The sequence below is a fragment of the Hyperolius riggenbachi genome, chromosome 7 (assembly GCF_040937935.1).
Source record: "Hyperolius riggenbachi isolate aHypRig1 chromosome 7, aHypRig1.pri, whole genome shotgun sequence".
Lineage (NCBI taxonomy): Eukaryota > Metazoa > Chordata > Amphibia > Anura > Hyperoliidae > Hyperolius > Hyperolius riggenbachi.
Window position 1 is genome coordinate 172,022,002 of NC_090652.1, and position 20,241 is coordinate 172,042,242.

The window sequence follows — 20,241 nt, forward strand, 5'->3', positions numbered from 1 at the left end:
AGGTCCCAGTCGGCCTTGCGAGCTAGTGCGGAAGGAAGAAGCAGAAGTGCCCTCTTATAGCTCCCTCAGCCTTTAATACCGACTAGGAAAGAGTTAAATATGACATCATCTTCGCCACCCCCTAGATTAGTCTATTGGTGGACCCACTTGTGGTGTCATCATACACACCTACTTGATTAATAATCAATGAGGCATTTGGCCTATATGCAGGACCGTGGATGTTTAGTAAATATGGCCAATGTTTTCTGTTCCTGTGGTTGAGGTCAGAGTAGTCCGATGGCCTTCTTTTAGGAACATGTTCTCAGTATCTGCGTGTATCCTACACGCAGACCCTGAGATGCCTCTGCCTGCATCACAAAACCTCTATTTATTTTAAAGGCATACACTGCGGACAAGCCTTTTACATAAAACTCAGGCCAAGTAACTGAGGCCTACTTAAATTATAACAGCAGGCAGGCATAGGCCGGGGCACACGCCGCCCCCATTGACGTGCCCCTGATCTGGCGGTAATGGTCTCTAGAGAAGCAAAACAATTAAACTGTAAAATTCAAGTAACTCTACTATAAACTGACTTCTCAGAAGAGGTGGGCAGAGAGTGATATCCACAAGATGGCAATGGAGAGATGCGATGATATAGTCGCACTGATATGACATAGTCAGTATCCAGTACACAAGATGGTGGAACATGCTTAGTATGCAGCCTACAAGATGGTGAATTCATAATGCAACCTTATGGTCGCACCTGCTGGAGATAAAAAAACTGACCCACAAACCCTTGCCTGCTGATCACATGATTAAGGCCAGAAGTGGCCGATACGCATGGTGAAGGCGTATCACTCTCTGCACCTACGGTCCACAAGCCCTGCACAAACCTACAAACGGAGCATAGCGCCGGCTGACCAGAGGGAAGGTGTAATACGAAGGGTGGTGTGGATAATGTGTATGCATTACGGGAACACGTGTGCACACGTTCAAGCTGATCCATATACACACTAAATGGACCCCACTGCTACTGCTGAGTTATGTGAAAGCATGCAGCTGTATGGCGAACAAGTTTGAAATGCGGCAGAGCGTTTCAACTACAGCAGGACAATCGACAGCCATGGACTCAAACTGCTGAGTAGTGAGAGCCTCAGTGAGGCAATGCTCCATAGTTGTGAGACAAAAATCTCAGCTTTAATTGTGCTTATGCTGGATGAAATATGCAACTATTGCTGCACCATTGAACTTGCTCCATACTTCCATTATGAAGTGTTGCACTATTATTGTGCGAAACATACCACTGAGGTTTGCCTCTGTTAGAACTTTACCTTCATAGTGGCAGTTAGCTGATAGCATTTGCAGCAGTTATTTAATGGGATCCCTAGGTGTGACTGGCATGTGTGAAGTGTGTTGGTAGTGTGAACCCAGCCGGCTGTGCAATTGCCATCATGGACAGTGATTTTTATGGTTTTAAATTTACACATTGGTGTTTATACAGTGTTTTTCTACTTTTGAATAAAGCATAGTTTGGCGAAGTTGATGCAAAGTCTGTTTCCATTGTATCTGCTGAAATTGGAGGGGAATCAGCCTGCAGTATATGGGCAGCTTCGACAAAGATACACATTTATCTCCAATCAGATTCGATTTGAGACAAATTTGTCTTTGTCGAATCTGTCCATAAGCTTATGATGTATGGGCACCTTTAATCAGATTAAGAGTAGTGTCCAATCTGTCTCGATGGCGAAGAAGTGAATGTTTTCATGTAGATCTGGAAAAGATGGAGGAGTTTGATATATCCACCAGTTAACCATTTCCGCCGCCCGGACGTGAAGCTCTGTCTGCCCGGACAGATTTCCGCATCCGCCTTGTACTTCCGCTTAGCGAGAAGTGCAAGGAGGGTAAACAAAAATGAAGGTGGCCATTTTGTGGCCAAATAGTAAAACTACAGCTACACATATTTTACATTACAATTTACACAGATAACAACATTAAAAATGACCTGTTTATGTCCCACACCAAAATATTAACCAAATAAAAATTTTAATGGAAAAAAAAATATTGCAATTTAAAAAAACAACAAAAAAATAAACCCTAAATAGTTACCTAAGGGTCTAAACTTTTTAAATATGCATTTGAAGGGGGTATACTACAAACATTTTTTAAATTATAAGCTTGTAAATAGTGATGGACGCAAAACGGAAACAATGCACCTTTATTTCCAAATAAAATATTGGCGCCATACATTGTGATAGGGACAAAATTTAAATGGAATAATAACCGAGACATACGGGCAAATAAAATACATAGGTTTTAATTATGATAGCGTGGATTATTTTAACCACTTGAGGACCTAGGGCTTTCTACCCCTTGAGGACCGGCCACTTTTTTTCCATTCAGACCACTGCAGCTTTCACGGTTTATTGCTCGCTCATACAACCTACCACCTAAATGAATTTTGGCTCCTTTTATTGTCACTAATAAAGCTTTCTTTTGGTGCTATTTGATTGCTCCTGCGATTTTTACTTTTTATTATATTCATCAAAAAAGACATGAATTTTGGCAAAAAAATGATTTTTTTAACTTTCTGTGCTGACAGTTTTCAAATAAAGTAAAAATTCTGTATACATGCAGCACGAAAAATGTGGACAAACATGTTTTTGATTAAAAAAAAACCCATTCAGCCTATATTTATTGGTTTGGGTAAAAGTTATAGCGTTTACAAACTATGGTGCAAAAAGTGAATTTTCCCATTTTCAAGCATCTATGACTTTTCTGACCCCCTGTCATGTTTCATGAGGGGCTAGAATTCCAGGATAGTATAAATACCCCCCAAATGACCCCATTTTGGAAAGAAGACATCCCAAAGTATTCACTGAGAGGCATAGTGAGTTCATAGAAGATATTATTTTTTGTCACAAGTAAGCGGAAAATGACACTTTGTCACAAAAAAAAAAGTTTCCATTTCTTCTAACTTGCGACAAAAAAAAAATTAAATCTGCCACGGACTCACCATGCCCCTCTCTGAATACCTTGAAGGGTCTACTTTCCAAAATGGGGTCATTTGTGGGGTGTGTTTACTGTCCTGACATTTTGGGGGGTGCTAAATTGTAAGCACCCCTGTAAAGCCTAAAGGTGCTCATTGGACTTTGGACCCCTTACCACAGTTAGGCTGCAAAAAAGTGCCACACATGTGGTATTGCCGTACTCAGGAGAAGTAGTATAATGTGTTTTGGGGTGTATTTTTACACATACCCATGCTGGGTGGGAGAAATACCTCTGTAAATGACAATCTTTTGATTTTTTTACACACAATTGTCCATTTACAGAGTTATTTCTCCCACCCAGCATGGGTATGTGTAAAAATACACCCCAAAACACATTGTACTACTTCTCCCGAGTACGGCGATACCACGTGTGGCACTTTTTTGCACCCTAACTGCGCTAAAGGGCCCAAAGTCCAATGAGTACCTTTAGGATTTCACAGGTCATTTTGCGGAATTTGATTTCCAGACTACTCCTCACGGTTTAGGGCCCCTAAAATGCCTGGGCAGTATAGGAACCCCACAAATGACCCCATTTTAGAAAGAAGACACCCCAAGGTATTCCGTTAGGAGTATGGTGAGTTCATAGAAGATTTTATTTTTTGTCAAAAGTTAGCGGAAAATTGATTTTTATTGTTTTTTTCACAAAGTGTCATTTTCCACTAACTTTTGACAAAAAAATAAAATCTTCTATGAACTTACCATACTCCTAACGGAATACCTTGGGGTGTCTTCTTTCTAAAATGGGGTCATTTGTGGGGTTCCTATACTGCCCTAGCTTTTTAGGGGCCCTAAACCGTGAGGAGTAGTCTGGAAATCAAATTCCGCAAAATGACCTGTGAAATCCTAAAGGTACTCATTGGACTTTGGGCCCTTTAGCGCAGTTAGGGTGCAAAAAAGTGCCACACGTGGTATCGCCGTACTCGGGATAAGTAGTACAATGTGTTTTGGGATGTATTTTTACACATACCCATGCTGGGTGGGAGAAATAACTCTGTAAATGGACAATTGTGTGTAAAAAAATCAAGATTGTCATTTACAGAGGTATTTCTCCCACCCAGCATGGGTATGTGTAAAAATACACCCCAAAACACATTATACTACTTCTCCCGAGTACGGCGATACCACATGTGTGGCACTTTTTTGCACCCTAACTGCGCTAAGGGGCCCAGAGTCCAATGAGTACCTTTAGGCTTTACAGGGGTGCTCACAATTTAGCACCCCATCCACTTGCCAGGACAGTTAACAAACCCCACAAATGACCCCATTTTGGAAAGAATACACAACAAGGTATTCCATGAGGGTAATGGTGAGGTCATTGAAAATTTTATTTTTTGTCACAAGTAAACGGAAAATGACACTTTGTTAAAAAATAAAAATAAAAAAAAAATTCTGCTAACTTGTGACAAAAACTAAAATCTTTTATGAACTCACCGTGCACCTCACATAATACTTTAGGGTGTCCTCTTTCCAAAATGGGGTCATTTGTGGAGTCTGTCCTGGCATTTTAGGGTCTCTGCAATCATTACATGTATGGCCAGTATTAGGAGTTTCTGCTATACTCCTTATATTGGGTATACGGGTAATGCACTCTGGGCTGAAAGGAAAAATGAACGGCAAACATACCTTGCTCCACATCAATGGCAGATCTTCCTCCACATCAATGGCAGTGATAACCTCAGGAGAGAGACACCCCGTGCCACCCTGCACTCAGGGTGAGCCACCAACTTGTGTGACTGGGCCTCAGAACTTTAGTATACAGCATTATGCCTGTAGGATACAGCAATATGCCTGCCAATAGAGATGACTCTGTGTGGCATTAAAGCATCATCATAGGCCCAAATCACATATAAACCGGGGGTGTCCACACTCAAGGGAAATTCAAACATGCCGTCTTATATCGCCAACCCAGGACAGATCAGCAATATCAAGCATGGAAACCGATCCTTCTTCCCACTTTTATGCTTACCCGTTTGGTTTTCAAGCTTACCTCTCCTCTCCCTGCGACAATGTGCAAAAGACCACTGAGTGTGTGCCTACTCCTGTGTCTGGAGTTCCCTAGGTTCTAATAGTGTACCTGCTCGTGGTACCTCTCAAAACACTGCCCTACGCATAGGCCAGGCTGGTCAGGACAGCGGGGACAATAAAAACTGGTGTCATTCCTTCTTCCAGTCCTGCTGCAGACACGACAACGTTTTCTTCGGATGCGTTGACCTGGGGCACACGGAATCTGATGGGCGTATTGCCTACCATGCAGTCGGCTAGTTGCATCTGGGGGGGGGGGGGGGGAGGGCTGGCAGGCACCTCCTGGATACAGGATGTCCAGAATGATCTGTTCCTGAAATTGGAGGAAAGATCCAGTTCTCCCAGCCTTACTGTAGAGAACAAAGCTGTTGTAAACTGCCAATTGAATCAGATAAAAAGACACTTTCTTATACCAGCGTCTTGTTTTCCGGGTCATTAAATAGGGCGCTAACCTCTGGTCATTGAAGTCCACCCCTCCCATGTTGACATTATATTCGTGGACGACAAGGGGTTTTTCAATGACCTTAGTTGCCCGTTGAATTTGGACTGTCGTGTCTGTGTGAATGGTGGACAGAAAGTAAACGTCCCTCTTGTCCCTCCATTTCACCGCGAGCAGGTCTTCAGTACGCAAGGCGGCCCTCTGCCCCCGTTCAAGTCTGGTGGTAATGAGCCGTTGGGGGAAGCCCTGGCGACTAGGCCGCACAGTGCCACAGCATCGGATTCCTTCTAACTTTAAGTGCTGAAAGAGGGCCACACTTGTGTAATAATTGTCCACAAAAAGATGGTACCCCTTCTGGAACAAGGGTGACACCAAGTCCCACACAACCTTTCCACTGCTCCCCAGGTAGTCAGGGCATCCGACCGGCTCCAATTTTGAGTCTTTTCCCTCATAGACCCTAAAACGACATGTATAGCCTGTGGCCCTTTCACAGAGCTTATACAGTTTCACCCCATACCGGGCGCGCTTGCTTGGGATGTACTGTTTGATGCCAAGGCGCCCGGTAAAGCGTAAGAGGGACTCGTCTACGCAGATGTTCTGTTCAGGGATATAAGCATCTGCAAATGTTGAGGACAGGTGGTCTATGAGGGGCCGAATTTTGTGGAGCCGGTCATAAGCAGGGTCTCCCCTTTCATGACAGGTTTCGTCGTCGTTGAAGTGCAGGAAGCGCAGGATGGACTCAAATCGTGTCCTGGACTTGGCAGCAGGGTACAAGGGAACATGATGTACTGAGTTCGTAGACCAATACGACCGCAATACATTTTGTTTCATTAGTCCCAAGTGAAGGATAAGGGCCAAAAAGATTTTAATGTCGGAAACTTGGACTGGTTTCCACCCGAAAGACTGGGCATACATGCTCTCCGGGTGCTCTGTGATGAATTGTGTGGCTTTACGGTTGGTCTCAACCACAATTAAGTCCAAGAGAACCTGGGTGATGAACAGCTGCAAAAATTCTAGGGCCGTTCCTAGATGAGCTGTCGCCACCTGGACTCCAGACTGGGCGGTGAAAGGGGGCACTACGGGTGCGGCGGAATCAGGGGATTGCCAATCTGGTTGTGCCAGCACCTCTGGGAGTCTATGGGTACCACGGGCCCGTCTTCTTCTTGGTGGCTGCGACGGGGGTACTACTGCACTTGCCACCGTACCAGTTTCAACTTCCATGCTGACGCTCACCACTTCGCCAGGGTCTACAGAAGTACTGGTACCAAGTCCAGGAGATGCTGCGCTGCTGGTGCCTGCCTCACCAAGAAAACTATCAACAGCGCTAGCACCACCCTGCTGCCCTTGAGGCGGATCCTGCGCCACCTGCGGTCTAACGACTTGGGGTCTGGTACGCCTGGCTCTAGCCGGGACCATAGCCTCGTCATCACTTTCGGTCAGGGAACCACTGCTTTCTACAGGTTCAAATTCGGACCCGGAAGATTCGACGGATGATTCTTCCCAAAAGAACTCATCCGACTGGTCCATGTACCTGTATACCTCGTCATCGGAAAGCCCCCTTCTTGCCATTTTGGATTGCTAAATTTATGGGGTTTTCCTCTGAGACTACCCAGAAAAAAAGAGCACCTACCTAGCAAAAAGGGAGTATTTGAGAGGTATTGGGGTTGGTGGGAAGTGGGGTCTCAGAGGCAATCAAACAATCACGGGACAATCAAATACAATTACAGCACAATCGACTCCAATCACAGCACAATCAAATCTGATGCAATCGGAAGGTGATGGGGGGAGGGTGAGATTGGTTGTGGCGGGAAGTGGGGTCTCAGGCAATCAAACAATCACGGGGCAATCGAAGCCGATCACGGGACAATCAAATACAATTACAGCACAATCGACTCCAATCACAGCACAAGCAAATCTGATGCACTCGGAAGGTGGTGGTGGGGGGGAGGGTGGGGTTGGGTGTGGTGGGGGGGGGGGAGGGTGGGGTTGGGTGTGGTGGGAAGTGGGGTCTCAGGCAATCAAACAATCACGGGACAATCGAAGCAGATCACGGGACAATCAAATACAAGCGCAGCACAATCAAATACAAGCGCAGCACAATCGAATACAAGCGCAGCACAGTCAAATACAATGCACTTGGACGGTGATTAGGGGGGGGGGGTCTGAGGGCGATTTGAGGGGGTGGGGGGTTGATCAGGAGCCTGCACGGGGCAGACTGAGTCCTGATCTGATGAGAGGCAGACACAGGGGGTTACTGATCAAAGATCAGTTAGTGATTGCTGGGGAGGACAGATGTAAACAAAGAGCAGGGGATGTAATCAGAAGGGGGGTATGAGGGCAATCGAGGGCCTGGGCAGGTGATCGGTTACCCCTGCGGGGCAGTTAGGGTCTGCTCTAAAAGGGTGGGGGTGCTGAGGGGTGATGGACAGGTGATAGACAGGTGATCAGAGGGGGATCAGAGGGGGATCAGGGGGTAAGGTAGCTGTATACAGATGTATACAGTATACAGGGGGGTAGTCTGGGATGGGGTCTGGGGGTGATCTAAAGGTAGGGGGGGGATCAGGGGTGACTAGGAGGCAGTTAGGGACCTAAACTAAGGGACAGTGTCGCTAGTTAGTGGGGGGGGGGGGTTTATAGGGGTGCAAGGGTGCTGGGAAGGGGTCTGCTGGGGTGATCAGGGGGGGTATGAGGCCTGGGGTGGGTGATCAGGGGGGCTGTTAGGCAAAAAACGCTGTGCAGTGAATACTTACTAAATGCTTCCTCCTCGCTAGTGGTCTCTGCAACAATGAGACCACGAGGCGAGGAGGAAGCATGTATAAGGCACTGTTTACCTAACAAAGTGCCTTATACTTTCTGATTGGCGGATCCCCGAGATCCCTCCGCTCGCCGGCGCTGCTAAGTGGCCGGCGAGCAGAGGCAAAATGCCGGGCTTCCGAATCCCGGCGGAGGATCGCGTCACGGATGACGCGATCGATCCGCCCATGCCCATACAAGGACCGCCGCATTTTGTCAATACGGCGGTCCTTGCGGCGTCCACTTCCCGGCCGCCATTTGTCTATACGGCGGTCGGGAAGTAGTTAAAGCTATAATAGCCGAAAACTGAGAAATAATGAATTTTTTCCATTTTTTTCTTATTAATCCTGTTAAAATGCATTTTCGGTAAAGTGGCTCTTAGCAAAATGTACCATCCACAGAAAGCCTAATTAGTGGCGGAAAAAACAAGATCTAGATCAATAAAGTGTGATAAGTAATGATAAAGTTATTAGCGAATGAATGGGAGGTGAAAATTGCTCCGATGCATAAGGTGAAAAATCCCCGCGGACTGAAATGGTTAAATATGGATTTTCTTGCAGCCATTAATATGAGATGTGCAATGTCAATGGAATGGGATTAGTTAACTTTTGGCTTCTTAAATGAGCTGTAAAGTGATTAATATGTCTGAAGAGTCTTATCTCACAAATGCCAGTTACTTTATGGGAGGCAAGTCTTCCGACATTTATACCTCTTCTGGTTAGCTATGTAACACACTAGTGGTTTTTGGACAGCTATGAAAGAATGACATAGCATATTCTTCCTGATACTTGCAACTCAGTTATTTGTCCAGTGTTTATTAAATCAAAACTTTCCCAAGTTTCAGAATTTGTTAAATTCCATAAATTATGTTTTACTTTGTAATTCCACACACATGCTGACCCCTGTGTATGGGAAGCTTCAATAATGCTTGCAGTCCAGCATTAGACATTGAGGTCAGGATGATAGACAAACTCCCATTGCAAAGTTTATCAGAGATCTATCCAATAAACGTCTAGAGACACTGGATCTATACTTTTTATGTCTTTCTCCTCCCCTCTCCTTATGAAATATTACCTAGACAGGATTACTTCTCTTCACAGTCCCTCATTGCATTAATTGTGGGTACACTCCACCCATTAATATTGGTCCTTATTCTGTTTTTTTTTTTTTTAATTTTTAATTAATTTGGTCCTAAAACTACCATTCCGGAAACTGAACCCATTTCCCTGCCCTTGCATTTGCATAGAACAAAGTAGAATAGAATACCTTCATACACCCAGGGATAAAGAGAAAGAGAACTCTGGAACAGCCTAAAGGCACAGATCAGAGAGACATGATTAGTTAATGCAATTCCCAATTACAAGAAGAAAACTCATGAGAACAGTGTTGAACCCTCAAGACAAATACTTAAAGGGAACCTGAAGCGAGAAAAATTATTTAAAATAAACACGACATAGCTGTAAATAAATATTACATACTAACCTCACCGTCACTTCCTCAGAAACTTACCATTTGCTTCTTACAATGATCCCGTCCAGTTCTGACAGTATTTTGTCAGAACTGAAATATACCAGTTGCTGTCAGTTATATATCAGCAGCTGTCAATTACAACTGAATGTGCAAGGTAATGTCCATGTTTCCCTATGGCTCAAGTGGGTCATATTACAGTTTAACAGTGTGCTGACCAGGAAGCTGTTATGGGGTAATGGCCATTTTTAAAATGGAGGACAGAGAAATGCATTGATCACAATGGACAAATGAGGTGCAGGAGAGCAGAAAGAGATTGAGTAGTAGACTACACAGGAGGTAAGTATGATCTTTGTGGTTATTTTGACTGTTTATTTTCAGTTCAGGTTCTCTTTAAAGAGAACCCGAGGTGTGTTTAAAGAATGTTATCTGCATACAGAGGCTGGATCTGCCTATACAGCCCAGCCTCTGTTGCTATCCCAAACCCCACTAAGGTCCCCCTGCACTCTGCAATCAGACATAAATCACAACCGTGCTGTGAGGCTGTGTTTACATCTGTAGTGTCAGTCTCGGCTGCTCCCCCGCCTCCTGCAGAGCTCCGGTCCCTGCCCCCGTCCCTTCCCTCCAATCAGCAGGGAGGGAAGGGATGCAGGCGGGGACTGGGGTTCTGCAGGAGGCGGGGAGAGCAGCAGACTGACACTATAGAGATAAACACAGCCAGCTCTGACAAGCTGTTTGTCAGCAGCACGGCTGTGATTTATGAGGGATTGCAGAGTGCAGGGGGAGCTTAGGGGGATTTGGGATAGCAACAGAGGCTGGGCTGTATAGGCAGATCCAGCCTCTGTATGCAGATAATATTCTTCAAACCCACCTCGGGTTCTCTTTAAGCTCACAATAAGGTACATTACTTTTTAGTCCAACATGGCATTCAGTCAGTGGCTGGCAGCTCAGTGAAAACATAACTTAAACAAGAAAAAAGTCATCTTAACTGTTTTTAAATACCGTATACTACTCTTGACAAAAGGGGAAAAGAAATGGCAAATTCCCTCCTAACCTCACCAAAAAAGTAACACTAGATTGTTTTTCTCTGAAATACAGGTGTAATTCCCGGCAGATTGCCTGCCGTCTTTCCCCGAATATAAGACACTGTCTTATATTCTTTTTGGGGAGGAAATGTGTGCTAGAGCTTATTTTCGGGGGTGGGAGGGGCTAGACGCTGTGTGTATGGGCAGGTGCGTGGTCTCTTACCGCACCTCCCTTGTGGTTGCGTCCCTCTCCGTTCCTGGTAATTCCTCCGGTGGCGGCGGCAAAGTAATTCATCTGTGAGGGCGCCCTGTGACCCTCACGCAGTACGCTAGGCCGGCTCTGCGCTGGTTCTCTCTTCCTGTCATCATGTGCGCCCGGCAGATGCGTCCCAGGCGCACATTGATGTGCGCCTGGGACGTATCTGCCGGGCGCACATGGTGACAGGAAGAGAGCGCCAGCGCAGAGCCGGCCTAGCGTACTGCGTGAGGGTTACAAGGCGCCCTCACAGATGAATTACAATGCCGCCGCCACCGGACGAATTACCAGGAACGGAGAGGGACGCAGCCACAAGGGAGGTGCGGTAAGAGACCACGCACCTGCCCATACACACAGCGTCTAGCCCCTCCCACCCCCGAAAATAAGCTCTAGCACACATTTCCTCCCCAAAAAGAATATAAGACAGTGTCTTATATTCGGGGAAAGACGGTATCTACTTATATATGTGTTTTTTTCTGAGATAGAATGACGGACAGCTCCTCTTAAAAAAAACCAAGCTGTTTTTAATCCCTTTTTTTTTTTTTCTTTGGTAAGCATTAATTTTCAGACCTTCAATTTTCAGCACAGCTTATGTCTTGTACATACCATGTCGGGAATATAGAAAACCTCACTGATAAGCAAATTACAGCCACAAAGAGAATACATCATCTAAGGGCAGGGGAGAAATAGAAAAAGGTCAATAGTTTATGTATTTTAACTCTGGGACACTTAAAGGAATACTATCGATACCCAAGTGTTCTAAAATGACAGTGTGCAAATAATGTCTAAGTAGCTGTGTAAACATTTTCATACTTTTCATGTTAAATATGTAATTTATTGAGGGTAGGATTTAGCTATATTGGGACAAATCAATTGCAGAAGGGGTGTCTGCTTCAATGCACAGCCAGAGTTGCATATCGGACTACAGAAAGCAAATATCAAACATATCAAACTCTGAAAGCAAAAACAGTATGAAAAAGCTGTGACAATTAGTTACATTTCCTCTGCTCTCTTCAGACACGTCAGTCAGAAACACAGGACACAGGAGCTGCAGCTGTTGGGAGCTCTCTTCTCTGTCACACACAGAGCTACACAGTTAACTGATCAAGTGTGAGGGGAATTTCCCCTCTCCTCATGGCTCAGTCAGCCGTCAGTTTTGGCGTCAGTAAAGTTTGAATGTATTTTGATAACAGTAAACAAAGAAGTTGCTACTAAAATGTATACACCAGTGCTTAGCAGCACTTCCCAAACAATTCCTGTGTCAATTGAAAAAAATATGTGAATTGATAGTATTCCTTTAAAGAGGAACTGAAGTGAAAATAACGTAATGAAAAAAAAGTGCTTAATTTTTACAATAATTATTTATCAATTATTTAGTCTGTTTAAAGAGTAACTGTCAGGCTGCAGAAGCTAATTTAAACCTCTAGTCTCCTGTGTTAAACAGTTTAGAAGGAAGCCAAAAAGACATTACTGAAGATAAAGATCTCTCTTACCTTTGGTGTATGCTTATCAGCAATGCTTAGACCTAAGCAAGCCGCAAGCCGCATAACATACTGCAAAGCATTCTGGGGCCCTCCCCTCGGCTGCTAAGGAGAAGACGGGATCAAGTTTCAGCAAGTTCTAAAACTCAGTCCAGCCACAGCACAGATAAATCTCGGGGCAGCGTACACTGCAGGAGTCCGCTATTGTTCCTAGCCACATTGCTCATTAATATTCACTGCACACTGTGTTATTCAGTATGAGCTGTTCTGTGATCAGAAGCAGGCAGGACATGACGACACATTTGGCTTCACAAACATGGAACCTGCCATGAGCTGTCAGGAGCATCATTCTCTGCATATACTATATACAAATTCTGTGAAATCCAAACGTGGACAGTGAAATGCATATGTAATGTAAGTACAGCCAATCTTTAGCTACTGATATATGTGTTTATTTTCTCTGAGACCCTATACCTAACAGCTCCTCTTTAACCATTATAAAATCTTTCCTCTCCCTGATTTACATTCTGAAATATATCACATGGTGACATATTTACTGCTGGCAGGTGATGTCTGTGGAAGGAGATACTGTTTTTTTGGCAGTTGGAAAAAGCTGCTCTTTCCCACAATGCAACAAGGCTCCCACAGTGTGATGTCAGTACCTAGGTGCTGACATCATACTATGGGATGAGTTTCACCACGATATCAGCCATACAGAGTCCCCTGATGATCCGTGTGAGAAAGGGAAAAGATTTCTTGTGGGAAAGACGATATTGGCTACTGATTGGGATGAAGTTCAATCCTTGGTTACAGTTCCTCTTTAATAGACTTCCAATGAGCAGAGACAATAACGCATTCAGGCCTTATTCACAGTGGGACATTGCGGAGCTGCATTATAAAGTCTTATAACGCAGCTTACCACACTGCAATGATAAGCCTATGAGACATTCACAGTGCGACGTTAGAGTCGCATTGTAATGTGTAGAGTTATGGTAAAGCACTGCGTTACCTCTAAACGCACACGTTACTAGGTACAGGAAAGCATATTTTTCATTGCCTGTATGCTTTACTGTACCTACTGTTTGCGACGGTAACGCTGCGTTAATGTGCGTTACCACCTTTTGTTTGCATTGCATTGTAATGCTGCGTTGTGACTTTAATGTCACATCGCAACATCCCACTATAAATGTAGCCTCTGCCTACTTTGTTTGTTGTTGTTCAAATGTAAAATTAATTCATGGGATATCTACTATATATATATATATATATATTTAATTATACAATTGTTTATCTCATCAGTTTTTCACCTTGAGTTCACTTTAAGATGGTTTTAGGCTGAGTGTGGTCAGCCTGGTCTGTAAAAGCATTTTTTAAGTGTCAGTTGGGGGGGAGAAAGTTGGTTGCAAAATTCTGATGAGAAAATAAGTGGATATTTGTAATCCTGTAATATGATCTCTCTCTTCATAGTGTTCCAAACTCCTGTCCTGCCAGTCCAAGAGGTGCTGGAACTTCTGGATTGCACTTCATTCATAATATTGCTTCAGAACTCAAGCTGGCAGCAGAGTGTGCAGCTAAGGTTGCAACAGAACAGCACGCAGAAACGCTGGTAGGAGACAGTCCCAAGGTGTGTAAAAACATTTTGCAGCTTTGTGAATCAAATATATTTTAATATTAAAGGTATAAAAATAAATGAATCCAGTGCTGCTGCCAACATTTCTTTCCTTGTCTCATTCATCCATTTAATAGATCAGTAACTAACAATGCTCTTTCTGATGTGTAGTGCTGCTTCTTTTGACGATGGCTGGGACCCACTAGAGTGCTTTTGGCCGCATTTTTGGATCGCCTACAATCGCCAGCAAGTCCAAAATTGCTTGGTCAAAGAAGATGGATAGTGGTGAACCCATTACAAACGCAGGACATGCAGCATTTTCTGAGTGTGTTCTTTAATGTAAAGAATTGGAGCGCAGGAATTGCTTCTGAAATCACTTACAAAATGCTAGCACAAAACTCTAGCGATTGCGATTCCTATTGGGTCCCTGGCCTGACTGTCTTTAATATTTAATTAAGTAGTGAACAAGCTTAATATTTTTTTTTAACTGGCCTGTAGCTCGTGTTAGGACCTTGAGAAACTGGTCATAATTTAGGTCATGTTTATGTAGAAATATTGAGAATTTCAAAAGGACTCACTAAATTTAAGGCACCACCTTAAATTTACTTAGACTTTCTTGCTATAAACGATATCTTCCATATGGCCTTATTCTAGTTTTAGAATCACCTCTTTGGGAATAAATGCTAAAACTTTGACTGCATATTTAAGGTACGGTCTTATTAAAGCTTTGTACTGGAGAAGTATTCCATCTTTCCCTGTACCGCTACAACACTTTTAATACAAGTAAACCTTTTTCTGGCTTCAGATTGGGATTGCATGCTCCGGAATGTACTATTAATAGGAGGCCAAAATCCTTTCGACCATGTATTAATTTAATTTAAATTTCTCAAATTATAAGTAGCGTGTAGGTTTTAAACGCCAAGTGCATAACCTTAAATTTATCAGTTCTGACCCTCATTTGCCATGTAATCATTTAAGTTGGCTCTGCTCCTTCTCTGTCCCGAAGAAGATTAACCTGGTAGCTTTCAAACTCGCTCTGCCCCACTCCCTTTAAATGAACCCAGTTTTCCATGTGTCCTGTTTAAAGACATTTGCTCCAGATCCATTTGAGGGCAGGACCATGGGACCTCCCCTTCCTCTCTCGGTTGGGGGGTAGTGAGAAATCCATGTGACAGATTCTGGATTGCAGGAGGAGGAGGAGAGTCTGGTGTATATGATTAGGTGGAGATGCTATGGCCCTGAGGAGAATTTCTGAGAGTCTGCATGGAATATCCATGTATCCAGATTGGTCAGAGTGTTCCACAAAGCCTATCCAGAAAAAATGGTCCTAGGTGTATTTAGTGGCTATACTTTAACCACTTCAGCCACAACTATAGTATATCTACGTCCTCTGTGACTCAGGCCACGAGGACTTAGATATAGGGTTCTGTGACTCAAGCCACAAGGAAAAGATATAGGGTTTTTCATTGCTGCAAAATTGTGCACTATTGGGCTCGCTTCCATGCATGCCCCCGGCACTGTCAGCTGCAACACTAATTGGTCAAAGGGAATATATGTTCCCTTAGCCAATTGGTGACCCCCTCACTGATGAATGATCATTGCTGTAGCCAACAGCAATAACTATTCATCTTTCCTGCTACCTAACAGATCGTCGCAAGAAGCTGCTGGGGAAAAAAGCATCACTCACCTCCCTGGAATCAGGGGGCAATAGTGCAGCAGGAGCCTCTGTGTACAACACTGCATCCAGCACCGTTCTGCTGGATAGACCATGTCCCAGCTTGATGATGTCATGAAGCCAGGACCCAGGTGTTTGGTAGTACGGAGCTGGCTGTGATGCTCTACACAGAGGCTCCTGCTGCATGATCGCTGCTGGATCCAGGGAGGTGAGAAATGCTTTTTCACAGCCACTTCTTGCAATGATCTCTGCATTGGGGGGGCTGCCTAATATGAGGTAGGGAGCTATCAAGTACACACTGATAGGGATCTAATAATGTGTGGCACATGTGGCTATCTGTACTGGGGGAATTTAATATCGAGCAGATCTGCCGACATATAATGGGGGTGGCTAATGCTTGGGGAACATCTGGCTACCTATACAAGGGGGACCTAATAATGAGGCTACATCTGCCTGTATTTTTTGGGGGGCTAATACTAAGGGCACATATAGCTACCTAGGGGAAGGGGGGGGGCTTATACTGGGGGCACAGCTTGCTCTTTATTCTTGAGGATCGAATACTGAGGGCACATCTAGCTACCTATAGGGGGCACTAATATCGGGGGCACATCTGGCTACCTATATTGGGGGGCACCTAGTACTGGGGGCACATCTGGCTTCCTATACTGGGGGTATACTACTGGGGACACATCTGGCTATCTATACTGAATAAGAACCTAATACCAGGGGCACATCTGGCTACCTATAGGGGGCATATCTGGCTACTTATACCGGGGAACCTCCATAATACTGGGGGCTTGTTTGCTACCTCAGTTGGAATGGGGAGGGGTGCATACAGGGACACCACTAGACTACCAGGGAAATATGCATAAGGGAGGGGGACCATGATTCAATTGGGGAAATGCAATGGGGTAAAACGTAATAATGACGCAGTGGAAACTATTACAATAAAATATACGGTTCATCCACACCCACCTTTAAAACCATGCCCTCTACATAATAAATGTATTAATTGACCTTCCCCGATAACCTTTTTACCTAATTTTTACCATTAAAAATACTTTTCTTTTCTTCAAAGTGAAAAATAGATACTGTAGCAAAAACCCACCTTTATTTCAAAATCTAATATCCTCATAAATTTTGACAGGAACGTAATTTAAAGTGTACCTGAGATTGGGCTGGAGAGAAAATGTATACATACCTGGGGCTTCCTCCAGCCCCCTCCTGATCGCTTCCTCCATGTCCTCTGCCACCTCTTTGTTCATCCAAAATCAGTCCCGGTAAGTTGTCCAGGTGTCACAGTCTGGCCACGCACTCCCCCGTCGGTCTTCTAACCAGCTTACAACCGCCTAATGCCGATCAGCAGCCGCAAGGTGGCTCCCTCAGGACCGCGTAACGCCGTTTGGAGTCAAGTCCTGGGGGCGGAGATTGCAGGGGATCGCACGCGCCCATGTGCGCATCCCTGCTTGAGTGACGGGGCTCCGCAATCCCCTCTCAAAGGCTGATGCTTGTAAGAGAGGATCGCCCTGATGGGAGAGAGAGGGAGGTATAAATTAAAGAAAAATACAAATTTTTATAGAAAAATATAAATAAATAAAATAAACCGTGCCAGCAGCAATCAGAGCCCACCAAAAGAAATCTCTGTTGGTGAGCAGAAAAGGGGGGGATCCATCTGTGTGCGCAGTTGTATGGATCTGCCGCAAGCTGATACAGCTGCAGAGCACTGAATTGGTAATTAATGTAATTTAATGTAAAAAATAGCCCGGTTGATGTGTTAATTACCACTATCAGTGCGCATACCAATATTTTGATTGTTCGTTATGGTTATTGCCTGTTGCAATATTATGTATGGTTTAATATACTACTGTCTCCTTCAGTAATATCCGTAGCATGCCTTGTACTGTTGTTCGATTACCTCACTGCTGTCCATCTCTTCTGATGACAAACTGTATTTTATGCTACTGTTTTATATACCCTTTTGGTTTTGTCTATGCACAGCAATTTCTGGCAATACAATTTCTGGGGGGGGCATTTATTGGGGTGGAATCTGGAATCACGGAGCTAATACCCACTTTCCCACAAGAAAACTTTACCTTATCTTCAATAGATCATCGGGGCTCTGTGTGGTGAAACACCACCCACAGTGTGATGTCATGGCAAAGGTCCTGACAGTTTGCTGTCTGTTAACTTTGTTGCAATGTGGGAAATAACAGCCTTTTCCAACTGCCAAGCAAGCAATATCTCTCTGTGCATCTAACTCACAAGCATTCCACACAGATCCCCTTTTACAGTTGGGCAAACATTGACGAAATAATCTATAAATGAATATTGTAAACAATAGGAAATTGTGTTAATTGTTGTTTTCCATACATTTCCTCTTTAACCTCCTGAGCGGTATGGACGAGCTCAGCTCGTCCATTACCGACGGAGGGGATAGCATGGTCCAGCGAGATTTTTTTTTTTTTTTTTTTTTTTAAACTTCCTCTCATCGTCCTTCAGGATGGCTTCCTCCCGAGAGGAGACTGACCCAACCTTAAAGGAAACGGGCAATAATTAATTGAACTAATCAGGCCCCAGCCCATATCAGCTCCCCCTCCTCCATACCACACTAGTTTTTTGACTGTTTTCCTACACCCGAGGTTACAGGCTGTTAGGGACTCTGAGGCGGGGGATCCTGTTTGGTACCTGTCTTTACCTAGAAGGAGTTCATGTACATTTTTCCAGTGGCAGGGGAACTTTCTTGTCTGATGTTCTAAACGGACCAAGGTATGGTAAGGTATTTTACTTTTGGCCGTTTGCTTTCTAAAAGCCCTGTGGGGCGGTAGGAGGGCCCTGCAGCTGCTGCCTCCTGATTGTGATCATGTCCTGGGACATGTTATTATAAAGATGTTGTGGCAAATGGAGCGGCACTGGAAGATTTCCCCCATGCTTGTAAGGGGGAGAGTGGTGCAGGTATGCACGCGCTGGCGGCGTCTTCAGTATTCAGCGCTTTGTCTGATGACGTCTGTGTACCCGCCCCTCCCCTACACAGGGTAATTACAGGGGGCGGGCGGTTCTCCTGTGCCGCGTGGTATCGGCGTCTTCCGCATGTCGGAGACGCAGGGGAGGCTGAACAGGGAGCGGGAAGTTTCCCAGCTGACTCTAATAAGGATTTAGTCCGCGGTATGCGGAGATTGGGCAGCAGATATCACATGCTGGCTAATGTCAGCAGAGGAGGCAGTGCTGGCCCAGAGGCAATTGTTTCAAAGCCTCTCTTCACCACACACCTGGGCGCATGGACAGCATGGAGCAGGCTGTAGCTGTGCCGGACGCTGCTGCACAAACTGTGGATGCACCTGAGCAGGCTGTGAATGCCCCACAGGTACTGTGACTCTTCTCCTCTCCTCTTCCCTCTAAACTAGTATAGGTGAACATTATCTTATGGGGCTGGGTTGTTTGTGTTTTTTTGAGCTTGTGAAGCACGCTGATAAAAGGTGTAGGAAATGTGATGTTAATTTACCATCGGGGTATAAAAGCTCTGTGTGTAGATTGCTTATCTAAACAGTCCTCTACCACATCTACCCCTGTTCATACAAATGCTACCAATAGAGCCATGTTAGACCTTATGAATGCTATGAAGGCTGAACTGGCTACCACATTTGTTGCGTTAAGGTCTGCCTTTCCGGTTCCAGCACAGCCTGTGTCTGAACCGCAGGAGGCTCAGCAGCTATTCCCCATTGAAGATGGTCAGATTCCTGGCGTGTCAGGGATACCCTTGTTCCAGGGCAGACAGACTCAGTTACAGTCGTTGGATAGTGTGTTGCCTGTTTTTTCATCACAATCTTTATCGCAGAGTTTACCTCCTGCTCAGTTACCTAAAGGGGATTCTCAGATAGAGGGGGTATAGAGACCATATCTGAGGAGGAGGATGATGAGTTCGTGGAGGAGGGGGAGGCCAGGGACTCTGATGTATCTCCTGAGTCTGGTACCTCTAGAACCTCACAGTACTTGTATAGTGCTAGGAGTACATTGGAATTGTTAAGGGCCGTTTATGACTCTGAACAAATTCCTGAGACCACACCAACGACCTCTGCGCAAGACGAGATTTATAGAGGGTTGTAGGGTCAGCCAACTAAATGCTTGCTTGTACATTCCGCTATTAAGCACATTATCTCATCACAGTGCAAAGATCCAGAAAGGAAATTGTTCATTCCTAGGTCTTTCAAGAGATGATTCCCCTTTAAGGAGGAAGATCAGGCTCCATGGGCCAAATGTCCAAGGCTTGACGCTCCTCTGGCTCAGTATTCTAGAGGCACTGACCTTTAATTTGAGGATATTGGCAATCTAAAAAATCCAATGGATTAGAAAGGCTGAAACCTTGTTGAAAAGGGCCTGGGACTCAGTTTCCTTTTCGTTAAGCCAGACATATCCTCTACCTGTTTGGCCAGAAACCTGGATAAGTGGATATC

At 44.7% G+C, this 20,241-nt stretch overlaps 1 protein-coding gene across 1 annotated transcript in view; it reads left to right on the forward strand.

Annotated features, from left to right (window-relative positions):
• The window catches only part of FOXK1 (forkhead box K1), a 151,237-nt gene that overhangs the window by 51,890 nt on the left and 79,106 nt on the right, over positions 1-20,241 (forward strand). Inside the window, exon 3 of the mRNA XM_068244904.1 lies at positions 13,977-14,133. Coding sequence (XP_068101005.1) covers positions 13,977-14,133 — 157 coding nt within the window. The remainder of the gene's footprint in view (positions 1-13,976; positions 14,134-20,241) is intronic.